Source organism: Hippoglossus stenolepis, chromosome 12 (assembly GCF_022539355.2).
Source record: "Hippoglossus stenolepis isolate QCI-W04-F060 chromosome 12, HSTE1.2, whole genome shotgun sequence".
Taxonomy (NCBI): Eukaryota; Metazoa; Chordata; class Actinopteri; order Pleuronectiformes; family Pleuronectidae; genus Hippoglossus; species Hippoglossus stenolepis.
This window is the reverse complement of record NC_061494.1, coordinates 19,576,054-19,593,642: the sequence shown is the minus strand read 5'-3', so window position 1 is coordinate 19,593,642 and position 17,589 is coordinate 19,576,054. Positions and strand designations below refer to the sequence as shown.

Sequence of the window (17,589 nt, the reverse complement as noted above, 5' to 3'; positions counted from 1 at the left end):
AAGATTAATTTCCAACGAACTCAGAAAAAAAAAAAAGGGGAAGAAGACAGTGGTGACGTCAGCATCAACAACACAGAAGCTATGGCTAATGACAAGGTCGGTGCTCAACTTTATAACGTGACGCTGCATTAACAGTGTAGATCAGTAAAGTTACTACATTATATATAAGTACGTCACTTTCACGCCTTCATTCAACGAACATCAATTAGCTTCAACGACGTTCAACAAAGTGAAGGCAGGCTGTTCTTCAGCTGTTGTAGCTTGACTGTTAGCTTAATGCTAGTTGGCTCATTAGCTTCTACAAATGAATGAAAGTGACGCCAGAATCTCGGTGCGTGTTGTTTTAACAAGACACTTAAAGCAAGTGAAGTTAATGTGAGAATTAGCTGGTGGCTAACTGCTAGCTCGACGCGGAATTAGCCGAGTTAACGTTGCTAGTTTAAAGTTTAGTGTGACGTTGAAAAAGTGAGACAGACACACGTGAGCTTCTTTAAAACTTGTATAAACATTTACTAGTATATTACATTTGAATGTATATATGAGTAAAATGTTCTGTTTTATGAATCCCTGGTCAAACCTTGGTTCTCTCTGTCTCTCTCTCTCTCTCTCTCTCTCTCTCTCTCTGTCTCTGTCTCTCTGTCTGTCTGTGTAGAATCCTCTTGGCCAGCTCAAGGACCTGGTGGAGTTGAAGGACCAGCTGGAGGACATCCAGAGACGAATGGAGGATGAGATACAGGCTGGGGTTCCTCCAGTAAGTCTCACACACAAAATGTTCAGGCTGTAAAAACATGAAAACTACACCAGAATGCAGATTTAGATACACAACTACCAAGTACTTGATTTGATTCCTCCTCGTCTTTCTTCTCCAGGGAGGCAGTCTGCTCGCTTCTCCTTTCCTGAAAGGTTTTCTGGCCGGGTACGTCGTCGCCAGGCTACGCTCCTCGGCGTTGCTCGGTGTTGCCGTAGGAACATGCACGGGAATCTTTGCGGCACAAAGTTATGCCGTTCCCAACATAGAAAACACCGTCAAAGACTACATCAACAACCTGAAAGCAGGACGCAAGTGAGAAGAGGAAAAGAAAAGAGAGGGGGAGGATGACAGACATCTACAAGAAGAGGGCACCAGTACAGCTACAGACGGGAACAGATACGTATTTCAAAAGTTATTACATTGTTACACAAAGATGAGTAAATAGGAAAATTGTTGTCTGTCAGATCAGCTTTTAGAGTAAGGTTAAATATATATCTAAATCTTGTTCATCTGAACTATTGTTACATGGGAGATATTTAAAAAAACTATAATGTAGTTGTTTTAAATACACAGGATCCACATTTTTTTCATTTAGTGGTCAATGACTTAAATTTAGACTAACTGAAAAGACTTGAAATCATTATAGCTGCTGATTCCTGATCCCAAGTCGTACTTAAAACTACAATATGTCCTTAGCAAAGATTCATTAGATCAACAAATGGTCTCATTATGTGTCCAATAGTGTTTTAAAGCCGTGTTTCTCAACCCTTTCTAGTCACGACCCACCGGTATAATCAGGCTGGTGGATGAAGTCTAAAATATATCATTTTGTTTTGAATATATGTTTTTTTCTCTCCATAACCTTCTTTTATAGCAGCTTTAAATAAGAATTACTTGAAGCTCTGGGGATGATCAACTTACATCACAAGTGGATCCTTTGTGTAGAAGCTGCCACAAACCTTCATGTGGTTATAGGTCAATTTTTCTGTTGGTGAATCATTTCTATTTTGAATTGAAGCCCTCGTCTCTGGAGATGTTCATGAATAATCACTTTAGTTTACTTCCGAGACCTGTTGTTTTTATAATGGTAAAAAAGACTCCTCTTTCAAAAAATTAAGTATTCTCATAAATATAATATTTCCGTTAAAAAAAATGAAATCAAGAGTTTGGGAGATAGTTAGCAGATCGTCAGATGAAAATATAAACATAAACAAATGTATGTATCTTGTTGCACTTGGGAATTTAAACCAAACCTGGAAGTGTGTGTGTTTAAGTACTTTATGTAAAACATATATCAACAGTGCCTACGCTGTGTGGACTTGATATGAATATCTCATGCCATGTGTGCAATAGCCTCTTCCTGCCGGGTTTTGGCTGCCTATTTCATATGCTGGAGACTGATTATTTTGCACTTCTGAAATGTTAGGATTTAAAGCTGTTTCGTTATTGTACAGAAATCACTGATTGAACCATGAAAAGAAAATCAGCAAAATATTGACTATTCAATTTATCTAAAAATGTGGTTTCTGTGTCACGTGTTGGTGTAAAGTACTTTCTGCAAGGTTTTGTTTTTCTTTTAGCGGAAGAGAAATTTTAACTATAAAATTGATACACATTCATATGAATTAATAAATGTCCTTTACCAAGCTGTTAGGACACTAATCTGAAACCTAATGCACAGAAAAACGCCTGAACTGTAGCAAATTTAATAATAATTGAATAATTAAAGTCTGTCTTGTCTTGTAGGAAATCAAAAATCATGTTTTATTTGTAAAGAGAGAGTTGAATTTGTTTGGTTTCAGGGAGTTCGCTCTATTTATGATGTGAATGTGTTTTTCTCCACCTTTCATTTTCAACTCTGTTATTTGAGATACAAGTATTTCGTTGTAAATGAGGCCATATTCTCCCAAAAATATTTATACATGTAAACCTCAGAGTATATACAGATTTAAGAAAATAAAAGCTTGTCTACGCATCTTAACACATTATACAATGAATTCTTATCAAAGCAAAGAAATATACATAAATAGATATAAAAGATAAATATTTTGCACTAAGATGGATTTTACCTTTTACATGACATTAGTTTACGGAGGTACTGTGTATTGTTGCCATTGACATTAACGCACATTGCTGATCTGCACAGTCTCACCTGTGGTAAGTTTTAGCCAAAAAGCCATAGATGAGAAGCCGAGTTCAGTCTGAGGTTTTGTTCACTTTAGTTTTTACTTTAACTGGAAAGCGTGATGGAAAATATACATATATATGTTCGGTAACTGGAACACATAAACAACTTGTGCCTATTGACAATCATTGTGTTGTTGTCCTTATATTGCATGCTCTTATTTTTTGTATTTCCTGTTCATCATGTGTTTGCTTGTTTTCTCTTGTTCTTTATTCAATATCTTACTTTAAGCCTTTGTATGCTGTGGAGTCAGAGGCAGACGGGTCAGTTGATGGTCTTTATTTCACTGTTTTATCGAAAGATTTTCACTCCTGCACGTCAACGCAGAAGTTTTCAACTTAACAGTGTGAAACTCCATCACAACTTTGTAAAAGAAAAGTAGTGAAACTGTCTTTTATAAGGTGTATTTGTGTTCTTCGAATAAAACGGGAAAATACAGTTTACACTTGTCTCAGTTGTTCCTGATTGTGTCCAAATGTGTGACAATATTTTTTTAACCAGATCCTCATTCCTATAATTTAAGCCGGACGTCCTCACACCCAAGTCACCATGTTTATAATTTAAATAATTCATTATTATGTATAATAATGTAAAGAGACAGTTGGCAGACCTAGTTTTCACATCAGCAAAAATCTATACTTTAAAAAGGTACAAAAATATATTTATAATTTCTTTTTCACCTCACTTAATTTATTATTACTCACCTCAATTAAATTTTTCTAGTCACTGCACTTAACAAATTTCTCAACATCCCATAACAAATAATAATCAAACTGACATTTGAGACAATTGCGATAAAACAACCTTTTTTAATCTGCAAAAAAATTACATTCAGTAAAAGATGTCATGTCATCAATAGCAAAGATAATATTGGTTGCAGATAAAAACAGGCAATAAGCTGAGGAGTGGTTATGATTTGGTAATTTATCAGCTGTATATAAAACTCCCATGAACGTATGAAGAGCTGTTAATATGATGTTGATTCACAGTTGTGACACGTTTCATCAGCTTCGATGACCTGAGAATCAGAAAACAGGAAACGTAATTCAAAACATGTTCACATGTATGACGCCTGTTTACAGTGTTTAGATTTGGATGCAGACACAGTGAATGAGGAACATCGTGCATGTACTCACCACAGTATCAGATGTCAACATCTGGCACAGACAACAAGTTGTGCAGGCCGCCTACGAACACAGATGTTTGACTGTCAACAACAGCGCAGTTTAAATCTGTCTCACTGAAGAATCCTAATCTACATACAATAAAGTAAACTTTTTCTTTTCTAATGATCAAATAATATCATATATAATATAATAATAATAAGGATAATAATACATTTCTATTTAATGGTCCATGGCTTAAATGACACTGCAGTTTCTCTAAAGGTTTCTGAGATATACATAAATTTACCTCAGTATTTATCCAAAATAAAATTCTCACAACATGTATGTGGTACTAGTGAAATCCAGCTTATTTTTCTATGAAACCAAGCTTCCATAATGATTTACTGATGGGAAAATACACTTTATAAATGATTTGCTTCCGTTTTACTTAACCTACTATATATATATATATATACTATAGTGCATCATGTTGAAATGATGTTTCTCTACCCAAGCCGACTTTGTGACCAGTTCTTTCTTGTCTCACCGGAGTAAACAGCTTTGTTGCACGTGACCGGTCCGTTTCTCAGGGATCCCGGGATCTGTTCTCCGTTGACTGGGTTTGCGCACCAGCACTGGTGCATGAAGCACTGATGGGGCCGGTAGAGGCCGCGCTCATCGCACTCCAGGCGGAAATGTGGCACCGGCACAGGCTTCAAACCAGCAGCCTCTAACTGGCACTGGGTGGCCTGTGGAGGGACTGGGAGAGGAGAGGGGTAACGTCACCTCTGTCTTACAAAAACAATGTGAACTTAAAACTTTGTAGCTCTAATTGTAACCAACATAAATGTATTTTAAGTTGTGAAACATTTTTAATCTAGACATACCAGTTTTGTCTGGGAACCCGGTGGACGACTCCTGCAGGAAAATCAGTGAAACAAAACAGAGAACTGAGAAGAACATGAAGACCTCATCTTGATTTGATTGTACAAGAATTAGACTGAAATCATTCCTCTAGAGAAATGAATATGGAAAAAAAACTCTCACTATATTAAAGCTGGATTATTTTGAATGTATGTGATTATATTGAAAGAATATATCTGTGCCACCATTGTGACGACAGAGCCTGAATGATAACATGATTGGATCATATTTGCTAAACAGCATCTGTGGGTTTGTGGGATGATTAACACACAGAAAAACTGCAATGGCAAAAATAAAAAATTGTGAATAAATATTGATTTCAGCATCAGAAATCCAGGTCTGCACTATTTTACCTCGTCCCCAGAATCAAAGGTCAAGGCGTCAATGAACGAAGGGACTCGAATCGGCAGAGAAGCTACAGACAGAAAGAGAAACAGTGTGTGAGAGAGGTCGCAAACAGAAACAGAAATAGACAGAGAAATATAAATCCAGTTTAGTTTAGTTTGACTCAAAGTTCTTTCCTTTCCACTGACATAACTGGTTATTCTGTCTCTGGGAGATCAGAACATACACATATAATATATTAATATTTGTGAAATAATACAAGTATTTATTTTTGTTTTTATTCATCCATATACAAATACACGCAACCTTTTTTTTTTGTTAGTTGACTTGCTTATCAGAAAGTAAAGGTCTCCAGTATTTTGTTTGAATTTTAGATTTTTTTCTCATTTGATTTTATTCTTTAGCTGCTCATCAGTTTGTAGACACATGAATACCATCGTTTTAAGTTAAAAACCCACAGTTCACAGCACGTCGCTCTTAATCTGACTCTAATTCAGCCTCCTCACCAGATCTTCCCCTCGTCAGCTGGGTGCCTAGGTTGCTGCTCTGCTCCTCCAGAGATTTGATGTCACCCCTCTGGCTGACGAGGAAGTAGACGATCATCGTCTGGCTCATGACCAGGACACAGGCCAACAGGGTCAAACCTGTCACCTTATAGGCACGGGTGGAACGGCCACTGTAAAAGAAGGAAAGACGAGGAAGATGAGAGGGAGAAAGGTGAGGAGTCGGTGAAAGAGAGGAGGGAATGGATCAACGTGAAAGATGAAATGAAGAATAAGGAATGGCCATAGTTGCTGTTAGATGTAAACAGTGTCACTGACCCAGCAGAGGAACGTTCCACAGTCTAAGACTTGTAGGAAACAGGAAATGTGTGTAGGTCACCACCAACAGAACAATGAGATCTGTTGTAGTTTAAGACATTTGCATATCAGTGTTAATCCCCTTTCCCTTTTTCACTTCCCTTTTTGTTTAACCTTTGGAAAACCCCATTAATTCCAGTGATGTGTCCTTTCTTTCTTGTCAATGTTGAAAACTTTATTACATCCTGTAATAAATTGATACGAAACCCTTTAGATACAGTCTTGTTGTCATATAAGTAGGTCAAACAAATACCATAAATATTTTTTACATTTCTGCGTTAAGATTACATCTACAGCTAAAAAACTCACCAACAAGCAGACACACACACACACACACACACGGCCCTTACCCCTCAGCTGGTGCTCCTACATTGATTGCTGTTTGCTGGCTGGGGGCCTCGATTAGAGTCTGGCTCTCCGACATCTTCACACAAACCTGTAAACACACAAATATACACAATCACAAAATGTGTTTCAACAGAGGCAACATACTGACAAGAACAATACACACTCTCTCTCTCTCACGCACACAAATAAATACCTTTTTTTTTTCAGGGAAGGCTGTGAGCTGTCTTACAAATATCAATGACAGAATTGTGAGCGGTTTTACCTTTATGTCTGTGGAGAGACGGGAGGAACTAAAAGTGATTGGTGTAGAAACACACACCCATAAATTGTGATTTGTTTGAATCTGAATTTCTGATTGGCTGATAATGTTGCTGTATCATCTGCTGTCAGGGACAGATCATAAACATATTTAGCTATTGGTTGAAACGCACACAATTGATTCATTGTTGTGTCATTTTCAGGAATCTACCTACCTATCTCTCTCTATCTCTCTCTCAATCTATCTATCTATCTATCTATCTATCTATCTATCTCTCTCTCTCTATCTATCTATCTATCTATCTATCTATCTATCTATCTATCTATCTATCTATCTACCTACCTATCTATCTATCTATCTATCTATCTATCTATATACCTACCTACCTATCTATCTATCTATCTATCTATCTATCTACCTACCTATCTATCTATCTATCTATCTACCTACCTACCTATCTATCTATCTATCTATCTATCTATCTATATACCACCTACCTATCTATCTATTCTATCTATCTATCTATCAACCTACCTATTCATCTATCTATCTATCTATCTATCTATCTATCTATCTATCTATCTATCTATCTATCTATCTATCTATCTATCTATCTATCTATCTATCTATCTATGTAACTGTGCCACAAGCCACCATCTGAATGGGAAGAATAAAAATCATTTTAATGACAAACCTCAATCATCAGATTAATGAAGAACTGTAAAGTATTTTTTTAAATATTTTAAATTTCAGAATGGCAGTCTCTTTAAAAAAAAAAAATCAAGAAAAAGGGGGTACTTTCCCTTTAAGAGTTCCGGGCGTCGTGATTGGTTGAACCTGTGATGTTGCAGGAAGCAGAGACACAGCAGCTGCGAGCATCTTCAAACTATTTCACCCTTTAAAGCGATTTAAAGGTAAAACTGGTGGTTTTACCCGAGTCAAACCGTGCGAGTAAACACGGACATTCATGAACGTGCTCGGCTGTAGTTCCACTTAACCGGGAAACTCTGCGTGCGTCAGCGTGAAGCGGCAAATTTGAAATAGCGGCTAACCCCCTAACCCCCGTGATAGCATAGCTAGCAAACATTTCTCCTTTTCCGCTTCGGGCAAATGTACATGACTGATACAGTTAGCATCGATAGCTTCCTGCTCTCTGTTCAATGCTAACCTGCTGGGTGGTGACATGTTGCTAACGCTAGCTTAGCTGCGGGTGACGTGGCCCCTGGTGATGCTAACAAGCTAGTAACACCTCGATGTTATTTCTATCATTGACATTATCAGCGAGGCAAGAAGCAGTCAGAGGTTTTTACGTGATTTAAAAGTCGATTGTCACAACGTGGGAAGCTCGTGTTACACTGAAAATGTCCCTTTCCTAAATGGTCACTTAGCTAAATTATGTGATTTTATTTTCATCGCTACAACCTTGATGTTAAGCTTCATAACTACACCTGTTCTCTAACAGATGATGCGAAGACCCCGAGCAACAACATGCAAGGTGTCACAGTACAAAGACATGGACCCCGACATGTGAGTGACATTTGTTTTCATTCATTCATTCATTCATAGCAGATATTTCTATCCAAGGATAATCCATTTAATGCAAAACATCATATGTGTGTTCAGGGTCTCTGGGGCAGCTTGGGGGCTGTCCTCACTGTTGGGGGTGGGAATATAGGCATTTACTATGTTACTATAAATTATACTATATAAATAAGACTGTAGCATAATACAGAAGGTAGCCTGTGCTATCTATCTATCTATTTATAAATACAAGTTTGCCATTGACACTCACACACTGCCAGCACAGCCATCAGGGGCAATTTGGGGTTCACTGTCTTGCTTAAGGACAGTTTGACATGTGGGATGGAGGAGCTGGGAATCGAACCACATACCCTCTGGTTAGTGGACGACCTGCTGTACCTGATCCAAAGCCCCCCACTACCTGGGAAAAACCTACTAAATATGTCAAAGAGCCAGAACTTGTTTGGAGTAGTATACTTAACAGCTTTTCCTTCCCGCTGTTCATACTCTACCATCAGGTCCTTTCCCCAGACGATCAGTAGCGATGAGGACAGTGAGGAGTGGAGTCCATCTGAGCCTAAGTCAAAAGCACCCAGCAAGACTGTGAGTGCCCCTGCTGCAGGGGAGAGGAAAGCAGCTGCCAAGAGAACTGTGAAACCCAAGCAGCCAAAAGCACCCAAAGAACCAAAAGCTCCCAAAATGCCTAAAGAGCCTAAGGCTGTTAAGCCGAGGGCACCGCGCAAACCTGCAGCAGAGCGAAAACCACGGGTGCCTGCAGCGCGTAAGGATTCTGGTGGATCTGGGTTGGCTGGAACAAAGAGGAAAAAGGATGATAAGGCTGGAGAAGACAAAGGGGAAAAACAAACAGACGGCACAGAGGGATGGAGGGCTGAAGAAAGTGGGCCAAGTATTAGTATGAAAGAGGAGGTAGGAGTAAGAGTTTATCTGTGTATATATATATATAAATATATATACACACACACATACTCAAATACACACATACCTTGATGCCAACAAGAAGATGAAAATAGGCTGATGTTACTTTTCAAAGAAGTAGATATATCCTGCCAATAATCTCTCATATTTTTCTTGAGCCTTTTAAAGTTTTCTGTTGAATCTTTCTGTTTCTTTTCTTGTTTTGTAGAGGGTGTCATTTATCGTGTCAGGAGCCAATGAGGCCGACAGGTGGGCAGATGAGGGGTCATCACTCGGTGGCCTCAGAGCAAAGAAAGAGGAAGTAGAGGAGGAGGATTTCACATTCGATGAGCCCTGTCTAAAGAAGCAGAAGACCAGCCGTGCCTCCCTGGGACGACCGACTGCTTTACCATCAGCAGTCGCACAAGCTCTTCTGAATGAGCTCAATATGAACTGGAACTTACAGGAGGTACTGTTGGGTTTTACGTGTTAGTCTATATTCTTTGTAACATGGTTGAAGCAGTGTAGCAGGTGACACTGCCTATACCTCACTGAATGAATGAAATTAATGAATGTTTTGAAAGTGACACAGGTGCTAACTTATGAAGTTGCTCCCCACAAAAGCAACACTGATGTGGTTTTACATTCACATTTCTGCCTCTGTGAACAAGCTAACTCCTAAATTCACTAGGACACTGTTACCAACATGAAAATTGATCACAAAGAAATAATGCTGATAATCTATGACCTATTTTACTCAATATATTACAACATTGAGGGACAACAGTGCGGATTTCAGATGCATGGTCCGGGAGTGGATGGAAATATCAACAGATTTAACCATTTCCTGTTACGTATACTGATAACAACACCGTGCTTTAAGTAGCTGTCCAGTCAGGGGGAGTGGCCATGTCTCATGCACACTTTCATGTCTAAATTCTCTCCATACTGTCTATTCACCCTAATATACTGATTGTGGGATATTAACAATGGGCAAACAGATGTACCATTTTATTGTCTGCATGTCTTTACCCTCAGCTGGTGTCCATCCTGACTTGTGTGGAGAAGTGGGTGTGTGTAAATATCATTGGTCTGCTCCGTGAGGAGAACACGGTGCCGTTCATGGTGCGCTACCGCAAAGATTTGATAAACCATATGGATGCTGATGCTGTCCGGGACGTCCAGCTGGTATATGAGGAGTTATGGTAGGAAACACCTTCAGTCAAACCAAAAGGAAAAGACACTCAAACACATTTTTCTTCCACTCACTTGCTAGCACAGTTCTTTTCTCATATGAACTGAGCAGGACTTGTCATTTCCAGACTTTGGCCACTAGATGGTGCTGGTGGTCAAGCTTTAAATCCTGGATCAGTTTTGTGTGTGATTGTTTTATATGTGTGCAACTTTATCTTCTGTGTGTGTGTGTATAATTTTTTATTGAATCCATTTTTCTTTGTTTTGTGTGTGTGTGTGTTTTGCTTCAGCACCCTGGCTAAGAAGACCCAGTCTGTGATTCAGACCCTGAAGAAAGACGGAGTTTTGACAACCGAGTTGGAGCAAAACTTGAGAAGCTGTCGATCGGCTGATGACCTGGATCATGTGGTTAGAATCACATTATTAATTCCAATATTATAATTTGAGATCTCAATTTTATCATAACTTGTCTACACCTGAATGCGTCTCTTACACCTTTCATGCTTCTGTCTTTGTAGTATTCTCCCTATAAAAAAGGAAGCAAGCTTACAAAGGCTCGCAAAGCCAAAGCCCTTGGCCTTGAGGTGGCTGCCTCTGCTCTGATGGAAACCCCTCACACTCTGGATTTACAGACATGGGTAAAACCTGATACTCAAGGTAAGAGATGAGCGCACACACTCAAAATGAGGAATTTTAAATGTAAATTGACTCTGAAAGCATTATGTACGGACAAGAGCTCTTTGGATTTGTTGACCTTTTCTTGTGTTAGACTTATTTTTTTAAATCTGGTCATGTTTTTCTTCTGCTTTTATTCAATTGGTTTAGATGTGCAGTCTTATACCCACATTCATGCATAAATAAATAATCCTATTCAATTTTGAAATATTTTATTAACACCCTGTTGAAATTATATTTCTACTTGCAGATTTATAGAGCTCATTAAAAGTCACCTATAGTATTGTTTAGATTAACAGTATTTATGTGTTTATGTGACAGGTCTGTCTTCGGTGGAAGAAGTGGCTACAGGTGTGGAGCATATCTTGGCTGATATGATCGCCAAAGACCCGGAGACACTCACCTATGTAAAAACATTGTGAGAACATCCACATGCACACAATGTTTCTTTATTGTTGTTGTTTTGTACATTGAATCTTTTCACTTTTCTCCCGTGTGTCTGTCTTCCCGGGATCAAAGTATTTCACACTCAATTGATTCTCTCTGAATTTCTCTCTTGCTGTGGAAGGTGTGAGAACAGTTTTGTGACCATCCAGTCATCTGTGTCCAAGTCCGCGCTGAAGGGAAAAGAGCAGGAGAAGACTGACCCAAGCCGACGGAAACCAGGGGCCCAGCAGAACAAAAACATGGACATCGACAAGTTCCACCTCTACTCTGACTTCACCAACAACATCCAACGCATCCAGGCTCATCAGGTAGTCATCCGTCCCCTTCATTAATTCATTCAACAGCACTATTACCACAAGTTGGAACATTAATGTGTCAAAAGAGCTTCATTTCACACTTGAAACACATCGGCACACCATATACAAGTGAAATTCTTTCATGGTTGTCAAAAGTGTTCATACTTCGATGCTTTTTGGATACCACATGTGTAAAATGATACAATCTCCATTCATTTAATTTTTGATAGTATCAGAAAATACAGAGACGGATCAAAAAATCAGTTTTTCAACACAAGGGTGCATTTAAGAATCAACTTACCTCAACCTGTGGATTTTTACAGACTGGTCTGGCCAGTTTTTTGTGTACATCCATTCCTGGTATTAATTAATTGATTGAATAAATCTGTATTGCTTCCAAGAAAAGCATTATATCTCTTTTTCTTGTGGTATCAAATGTCATTTCTTAATTCAAGTATCGTATTGAAGTCTAAAATTTTGGTCTCATGACAACTCTATATTATTTATTTATATATATATCCATCCAATACATGAAAACAGGTGAAGAAACCTTCATAACCACATGTTTACTGTGTCTAATATTTTGTGAACCTTATTGTATCTGCACACCTGTTATCTAAAAGTAATAACAGATAATAATTCTTAATAGTGTAAATTCTGAATGGTGTACTTTAACCTGTTTGCTCTTATAGTCCTGTATCGTGTAACACACACACACACACACACACACACACACACACACACACACACACACACACACACACACACACACACACACACACACACACACACACACAAATGCACACCATCTGTTTGTGTTTGTGCCATTTCTGTCTCCTTCGTGTGTGCAGCTTCTGAATGCTAGTGTTGTCAGTCGCAGTTAGCCTTGTCTGCGCCTCCACATTTACCCCTCCTGTGCCCTGCTCTGCCTCCTCTGCTCCCCCCCCGTCCCTCTAGTGACTAGTGGGTTACTCAGAGTTGGTCCCGGGCCTCATGTGTCACCATAACTTCCATCACCCGCTGCCTCTCTGCCACATCACACTCTCTGGCAACCGCACTCTGCCCTACAGTCATACAATCACATACACACACGCGCACACACACACTTGCTCACACACAAGCACACCCTGCAAGTCCCCTCGTTCTCTCCTCTTAACATATGTGACATGTCCCCTGCCGACATGCCATTGGATTAGGAAGCTTTGATTGACAGGCGCTCTCCTGTAGTGACAGCCACTGCTGCTGGGCCCACAGGCGGACGGAGGGGTGTGGAGAGGGAGTGGGGGCGGTAAAGGGAGGGAGAGAATGAACAGATGAGCGACGTTGAGGTGCGTCCGTCACTTATCTCTCTTGCTCTGCTCTGATCTGACTCCCCTTCTTTTTTTCTGATGAAGCCCTCCAATCCACTGCTCTCCTCCCCTCTTCCCCTCTCCTCTCCTGAGTATGCGGGGCCTTTAATTCGATGACTCGCCTTTGTCACGGAGTGTTAATCCACAGGCTGCTGTGACCCTGCTCGCTGTCGGATTCCGGCTAAAATGAACCTTTTCTAGCCGTCAAGTTGGCGGGAAGTGGGAGCAGGTGGGAGATGTGTTTTGACAGGAGGCATGTGTGTGAGCACACACTTGCCTGGTTGTTGAAGTAAAAGGACGGGGTCTTGCTTGTATGAATGAATCAGTAAAGAGATCATAGAGTGGGTCCAGAGAACATACACGTTCACCTGTAGATCGTTAAAACTGAGACAAAGACAAATATGTATATTTTTTTTAGAAGAAGAATTAAACATTAACATTTGCTGTTCACTGTCTGCTGTAAATGCACTTTAGGAATAGAAATACATGTCTGTGCGACTAATGCTGAAAAAATCTTAAATCCATCTGCAGATGATGTTTTTGTTCATTGATTAATTCTGTAAAATGCTCAGGATGATATTATCTGATTTCTATATAATTTACAATTAAATAAGACAAAGTAAAGCTAAAGATTTTTATGGTTTAGAAGCTGGAACCTGAGACTGTCTGTATCTTTTCTTAAAAAATGATTTTTCCACATCAAGTATTTTGATGCTCGGTCATTAATTAAGTATTTCAATGGAATGTTATATCTCCCCTGATGTTTGCCTGGTTATAGAATTATTTCTATTACTTTTATAAAGTAATTTATATTAAGTGTATATAAAGCTCTGGTATTCAATGTGTCTCAAAGCATAAACCATATGACACGTCTGGTCGAGGTGCATGGCTCTGATTTAATTCCGTCAGATTTGATTTGAAACTGTCTTGGAAGGCTACACATTTAGCTTATAGCTATTAGCAGCTGGTATGTGCTGGAGTATGCCAGAGTGCATTTGTTGAATGTGCAGTGAGCTACTTTTAATGCGATTTACGTTTCGATCAAACGGTAGTTTAGCGCTCCGGTCTGGGGCTCCCCTGCAGTGGAGCTCGGGTAAATGGAACTGCTTCATCAATTAAACACTGATTTTTGATGGACAGGTGGAAAAAAAAGTTTATTTCCACACTGTCAACCTCTCACACAAATACTAGTAATAGTTGTGTGAGTGTGTATATCTGTTTGTGTGTGTTGCTTTAGAGGGCCTCACAGGATGTACGAGTACTTTCTAGTCTTAGGTGATGCTTAACATATATATTATTGTTTTATATTGTAAAATATAGTAAATTATCCAGAGAGTTTACAACAACAAACAGCAGTTATCATGTTAACAGTGATCTTTAAGGAATCCTAACAAAACATGTGCAAGGTAACACTTTTTAATATCCGTCTATATTCAATCCCCTTCTGCCTTATTTTTTCAATATTCAGTATTTGCAACTGAGATAATGAAATAAATTGTAAAACTTTTAATGAAGGCAAAATAATGTTCTGATCTGAAGTTGGTTGTTCCTTTTATAGGGACACATTTCCTATTGTCATAATCTGATCACAAGTAGATGACTGTAAGTGGAGATGGGATTTCACCCAAAACGCATCGAGCTCTGATCACATTTGAGCGTAGTCTGGGCCGATCACCCAACACACATGTTAATGTCAGGTATGAACGGGGCCTGTTCTCTCCAAGAAGCCAGTATGTTTATCCAAAAAACAAGTTAATCAAGCTGAACCATGATCCCTTCTAATGCTATAATTTCAGTGTCTTTGAAGAACATTGTATTGTCTGTGCAGTTCTTTTTATAATCCTTCAAATAATAATCCTAAACTGCTTTGCTCAACTGATTTCCTACAAGTCAGATTGCCACTCACTTTTTGGCCCGGCTGACACACTGCTGTGGATCTTTGTGTCTGTCTGTGTGTGTTTGTTTATCCCTGCTATGTTGGATGGATAGATGTGTTGATGACAGTATTCCTCTAAAGAAAGGGTGATCGAGACAAGGAGACAGATAGAGAGAGGGACGCTCGTTGGCCCGCTGCCCTCCCTTCGGGGCTGGTGGGAGGATGAAGGGGGCATCCAGGAGACAGTCTGTCTGGTCTCGTCAGGGTTTGGCCAGCACTTGGCTACCTGTCACTCGTGGCCCGTCTAACACGCAAACACACACTTCTCACTCTGTCTCACATCACCCTTCCTTTCAGATCACTCTCTGTGTCCCGCCATTGACCTAATGCAGGTGTAAACTGAGAGATGTACTCATGTACTCTAATTTATCATTAGCAAGGACAGTGGCCCGCTACCAGGGAAAACAGAGCAAAGACACATCTGTTGGTATTTGGTAGCAAGTTTAAGGAAATACAAATTTTTGGTTGTTGAATTTCAGGATGTTCAGCAAAAGTTTAGGGTGGAGGCAGCATTGATTTTCAGCAGTGCTCATTTGTGTTGTCGTAAAAAAACAAATCCTTGAATCGCTGAATCTTCATAAATACTTGTTAAGAACGGACAATTGATAGTTTAAGTGTGTGTGTTGAGGCACTTGACTTTTGAAGTATTTTGACCAACAACAGACCTTTTTTGGCTACGAGACTTTTTACGACAGGTGCTCCTCTTTCTTGTTATTTTGCATTCACCCAACACTGCTTCATAAATGAATGACAGTCGTGTACAGACCGCTTGTCATTCGTCGTTGCACAAAATGATCGAATATCGAATCCTAAAAAAAACGGATTTAGCAAAGCAGTGTTTTTATTTTACCACTTTAATGTCACTCGTGGCTTTTCCCCGAGAGTCCCGACCAGACAGAGGTGTTGTTCCTCATTCCTTGGACAGCATGTTAAACTTCAGTGCTTTGATGAAGATTGTTTTAGAAATGACATCACAGTCACAGCGGCGGCCCCAGGCGGAAACATGCCAACAGAAGAGACATTTTACTTTCATCATAAGTCAAGAAGCTCGCTGCATTAATTCCTGCGTCTGCCACGCCATTAGCTGTGTTTTTTATTTCCGTGTGTGCGAGTTGCACACGGGCGCAGCGCATCCGAGGGTGCTGCTGAGTGGTAATGGTTGTGGCACCGTGCGTGTGTGTGTATGTGATTTGGGTTAGGTGGGGGTAGGCCTTGCGGTCTCAGCGCTGATGGTGGCGTAGTGGTGGCATTTGTCAGCTCGCTTCTTCCGCTTGGGCTCCAGATTGACGTCTTGTTTCTTGGCCCTGTTCTGTGGCGGGCTAAAGGTTCCCCACTGAAAAGGTCAGACACTTACTACTGTTTGCTTAACAGCATGTAACAGTTCCTCTGAGGGGGGACCCGCACATAACAGGCCTGGCCACAGGACACACTGCTAGGCTCATCACTTTTACACGTGTGTGGAGAGTTTTGTTTTTGTGTGTGTGTGTGAGGTTTTGGAGCACATTTTTAAAAATATATATATATATATATCCAAAAAAACCTTCATATGTGCAGATAAGAGTCCGACTGATAGGAATTGTTTAGAGCCGATACTGGTGTAAGACATTTCTGACACCAATTGTCCCATATACGTATAAAAATTAATCCTAAACTCTTATGACAACGAAACGTAATTGAGGCTTTATTAAAAATAACTGTAAACACAACCACATACAACTTAAATAAAGAAAATAAATGTTTTTTATGTAAATATAAATGCACACAGTTTTTACATTGCTTATTCTGTGAAATACAAGTTTTCATATTTTCACATACAACAACACACATAAGCATCACTGTCGATATGACTGTGAAAGGCTTATATCGCTGATTTTTATCTGCCAACCAGTATATTAGTAAGGCTCTAGTATAAAATGGTTTTTAGTCTTTATTTTGGTGCTCCTGAATGGAAACAACCAAATATTCCGAACATGAGAATAATTGCATGTATTTTTATGATTGCTGTTTGCAGAGATATGTTGTTTAAATTCACCTGAAGTCTGAACAAAACAATATTTCTCAATTGTTGAAGCTAAATGAACAAACTACAAATAAAATCGTAGATATAAGGTATATAAAATAAATCCGATAATTCATTTGTAGCACCCACAATTATAGAGTAATCTTCTGTATGGATTTGGATGTTTTTTTTAAATATTCATACTTTTCTTATACGAGTCTTTCTCTGCTCACTGCTTTAATCATTTATTATATTGCATTAACCACGGGAATTTGTGTGTGTGTGCTTGCTTTCATGCATTTGTGTGTACGCGTACAGACCCTGGCAATTAACCGAGGGGAGAGTCTGAAGATTCTGACAGTGAAGGTGAATATTTCCGACAGAGTGAAGAGTGACTTCACTAGGTGGTGCATCAACAACAGGTCAGGAAAAATGATAATCACACACACACACACACACACACACACACACACACACAC

General features: G+C 39.4%; 2 protein-coding genes across 2 annotated transcripts in view; both read left to right on the top strand.

Annotated features, from left to right (window-relative positions):
- Positions 1 to 9: 9 nt before the first annotated feature.
- Positions 10 to 3,379, top strand: LOC118119040 (SLC35A4 upstream open reading frame protein). The gene is made up of 3 exons (XM_035172695.2): positions 10 to 96; positions 653 to 751; positions 870 to 3,379. The coding sequence occupies exons 1-3, from the start codon at positions 82 to 84 to the stop codon at positions 1,065 to 1,067; spliced, it is 312 nt and encodes a 103-aa protein (XP_035028586.1). The 5' UTR covers positions 10 to 81; the 3' UTR covers positions 1,068 to 3,379.
- Positions 3,380 to 7,604: 4,225 nt separating this feature from the next.
- The window catches only part of srbd1 (S1 RNA binding domain 1), a 47,004-nt gene continuing 37,019 nt past the window's right edge, over positions 7,605 to 17,589 (top strand). Inside the window, exons 1-10 of the mRNA XM_035173483.2 lie at positions 7,605 to 7,692; positions 8,241 to 8,305; positions 8,818 to 9,226; positions 9,444 to 9,683; positions 10,253 to 10,419; positions 10,699 to 10,816; positions 10,927 to 11,065; positions 11,405 to 11,501; positions 11,652 to 11,838; positions 17,429 to 17,532. Coding sequence (XP_035029374.2) covers positions 8,241 to 8,305; positions 8,818 to 9,226; positions 9,444 to 9,683; positions 10,253 to 10,419; positions 10,699 to 10,816; positions 10,927 to 11,065; positions 11,405 to 11,501; positions 11,652 to 11,838; positions 17,429 to 17,532 — 1,526 coding nt within the window. The 5' untranslated portion in view covers positions 7,605 to 7,692. The remainder of the gene's footprint in view (positions 7,693 to 8,240; positions 8,306 to 8,817; positions 9,227 to 9,443; positions 9,684 to 10,252; positions 10,420 to 10,698; positions 10,817 to 10,926; positions 11,066 to 11,404; positions 11,502 to 11,651; positions 11,839 to 17,428; positions 17,533 to 17,589) is intronic.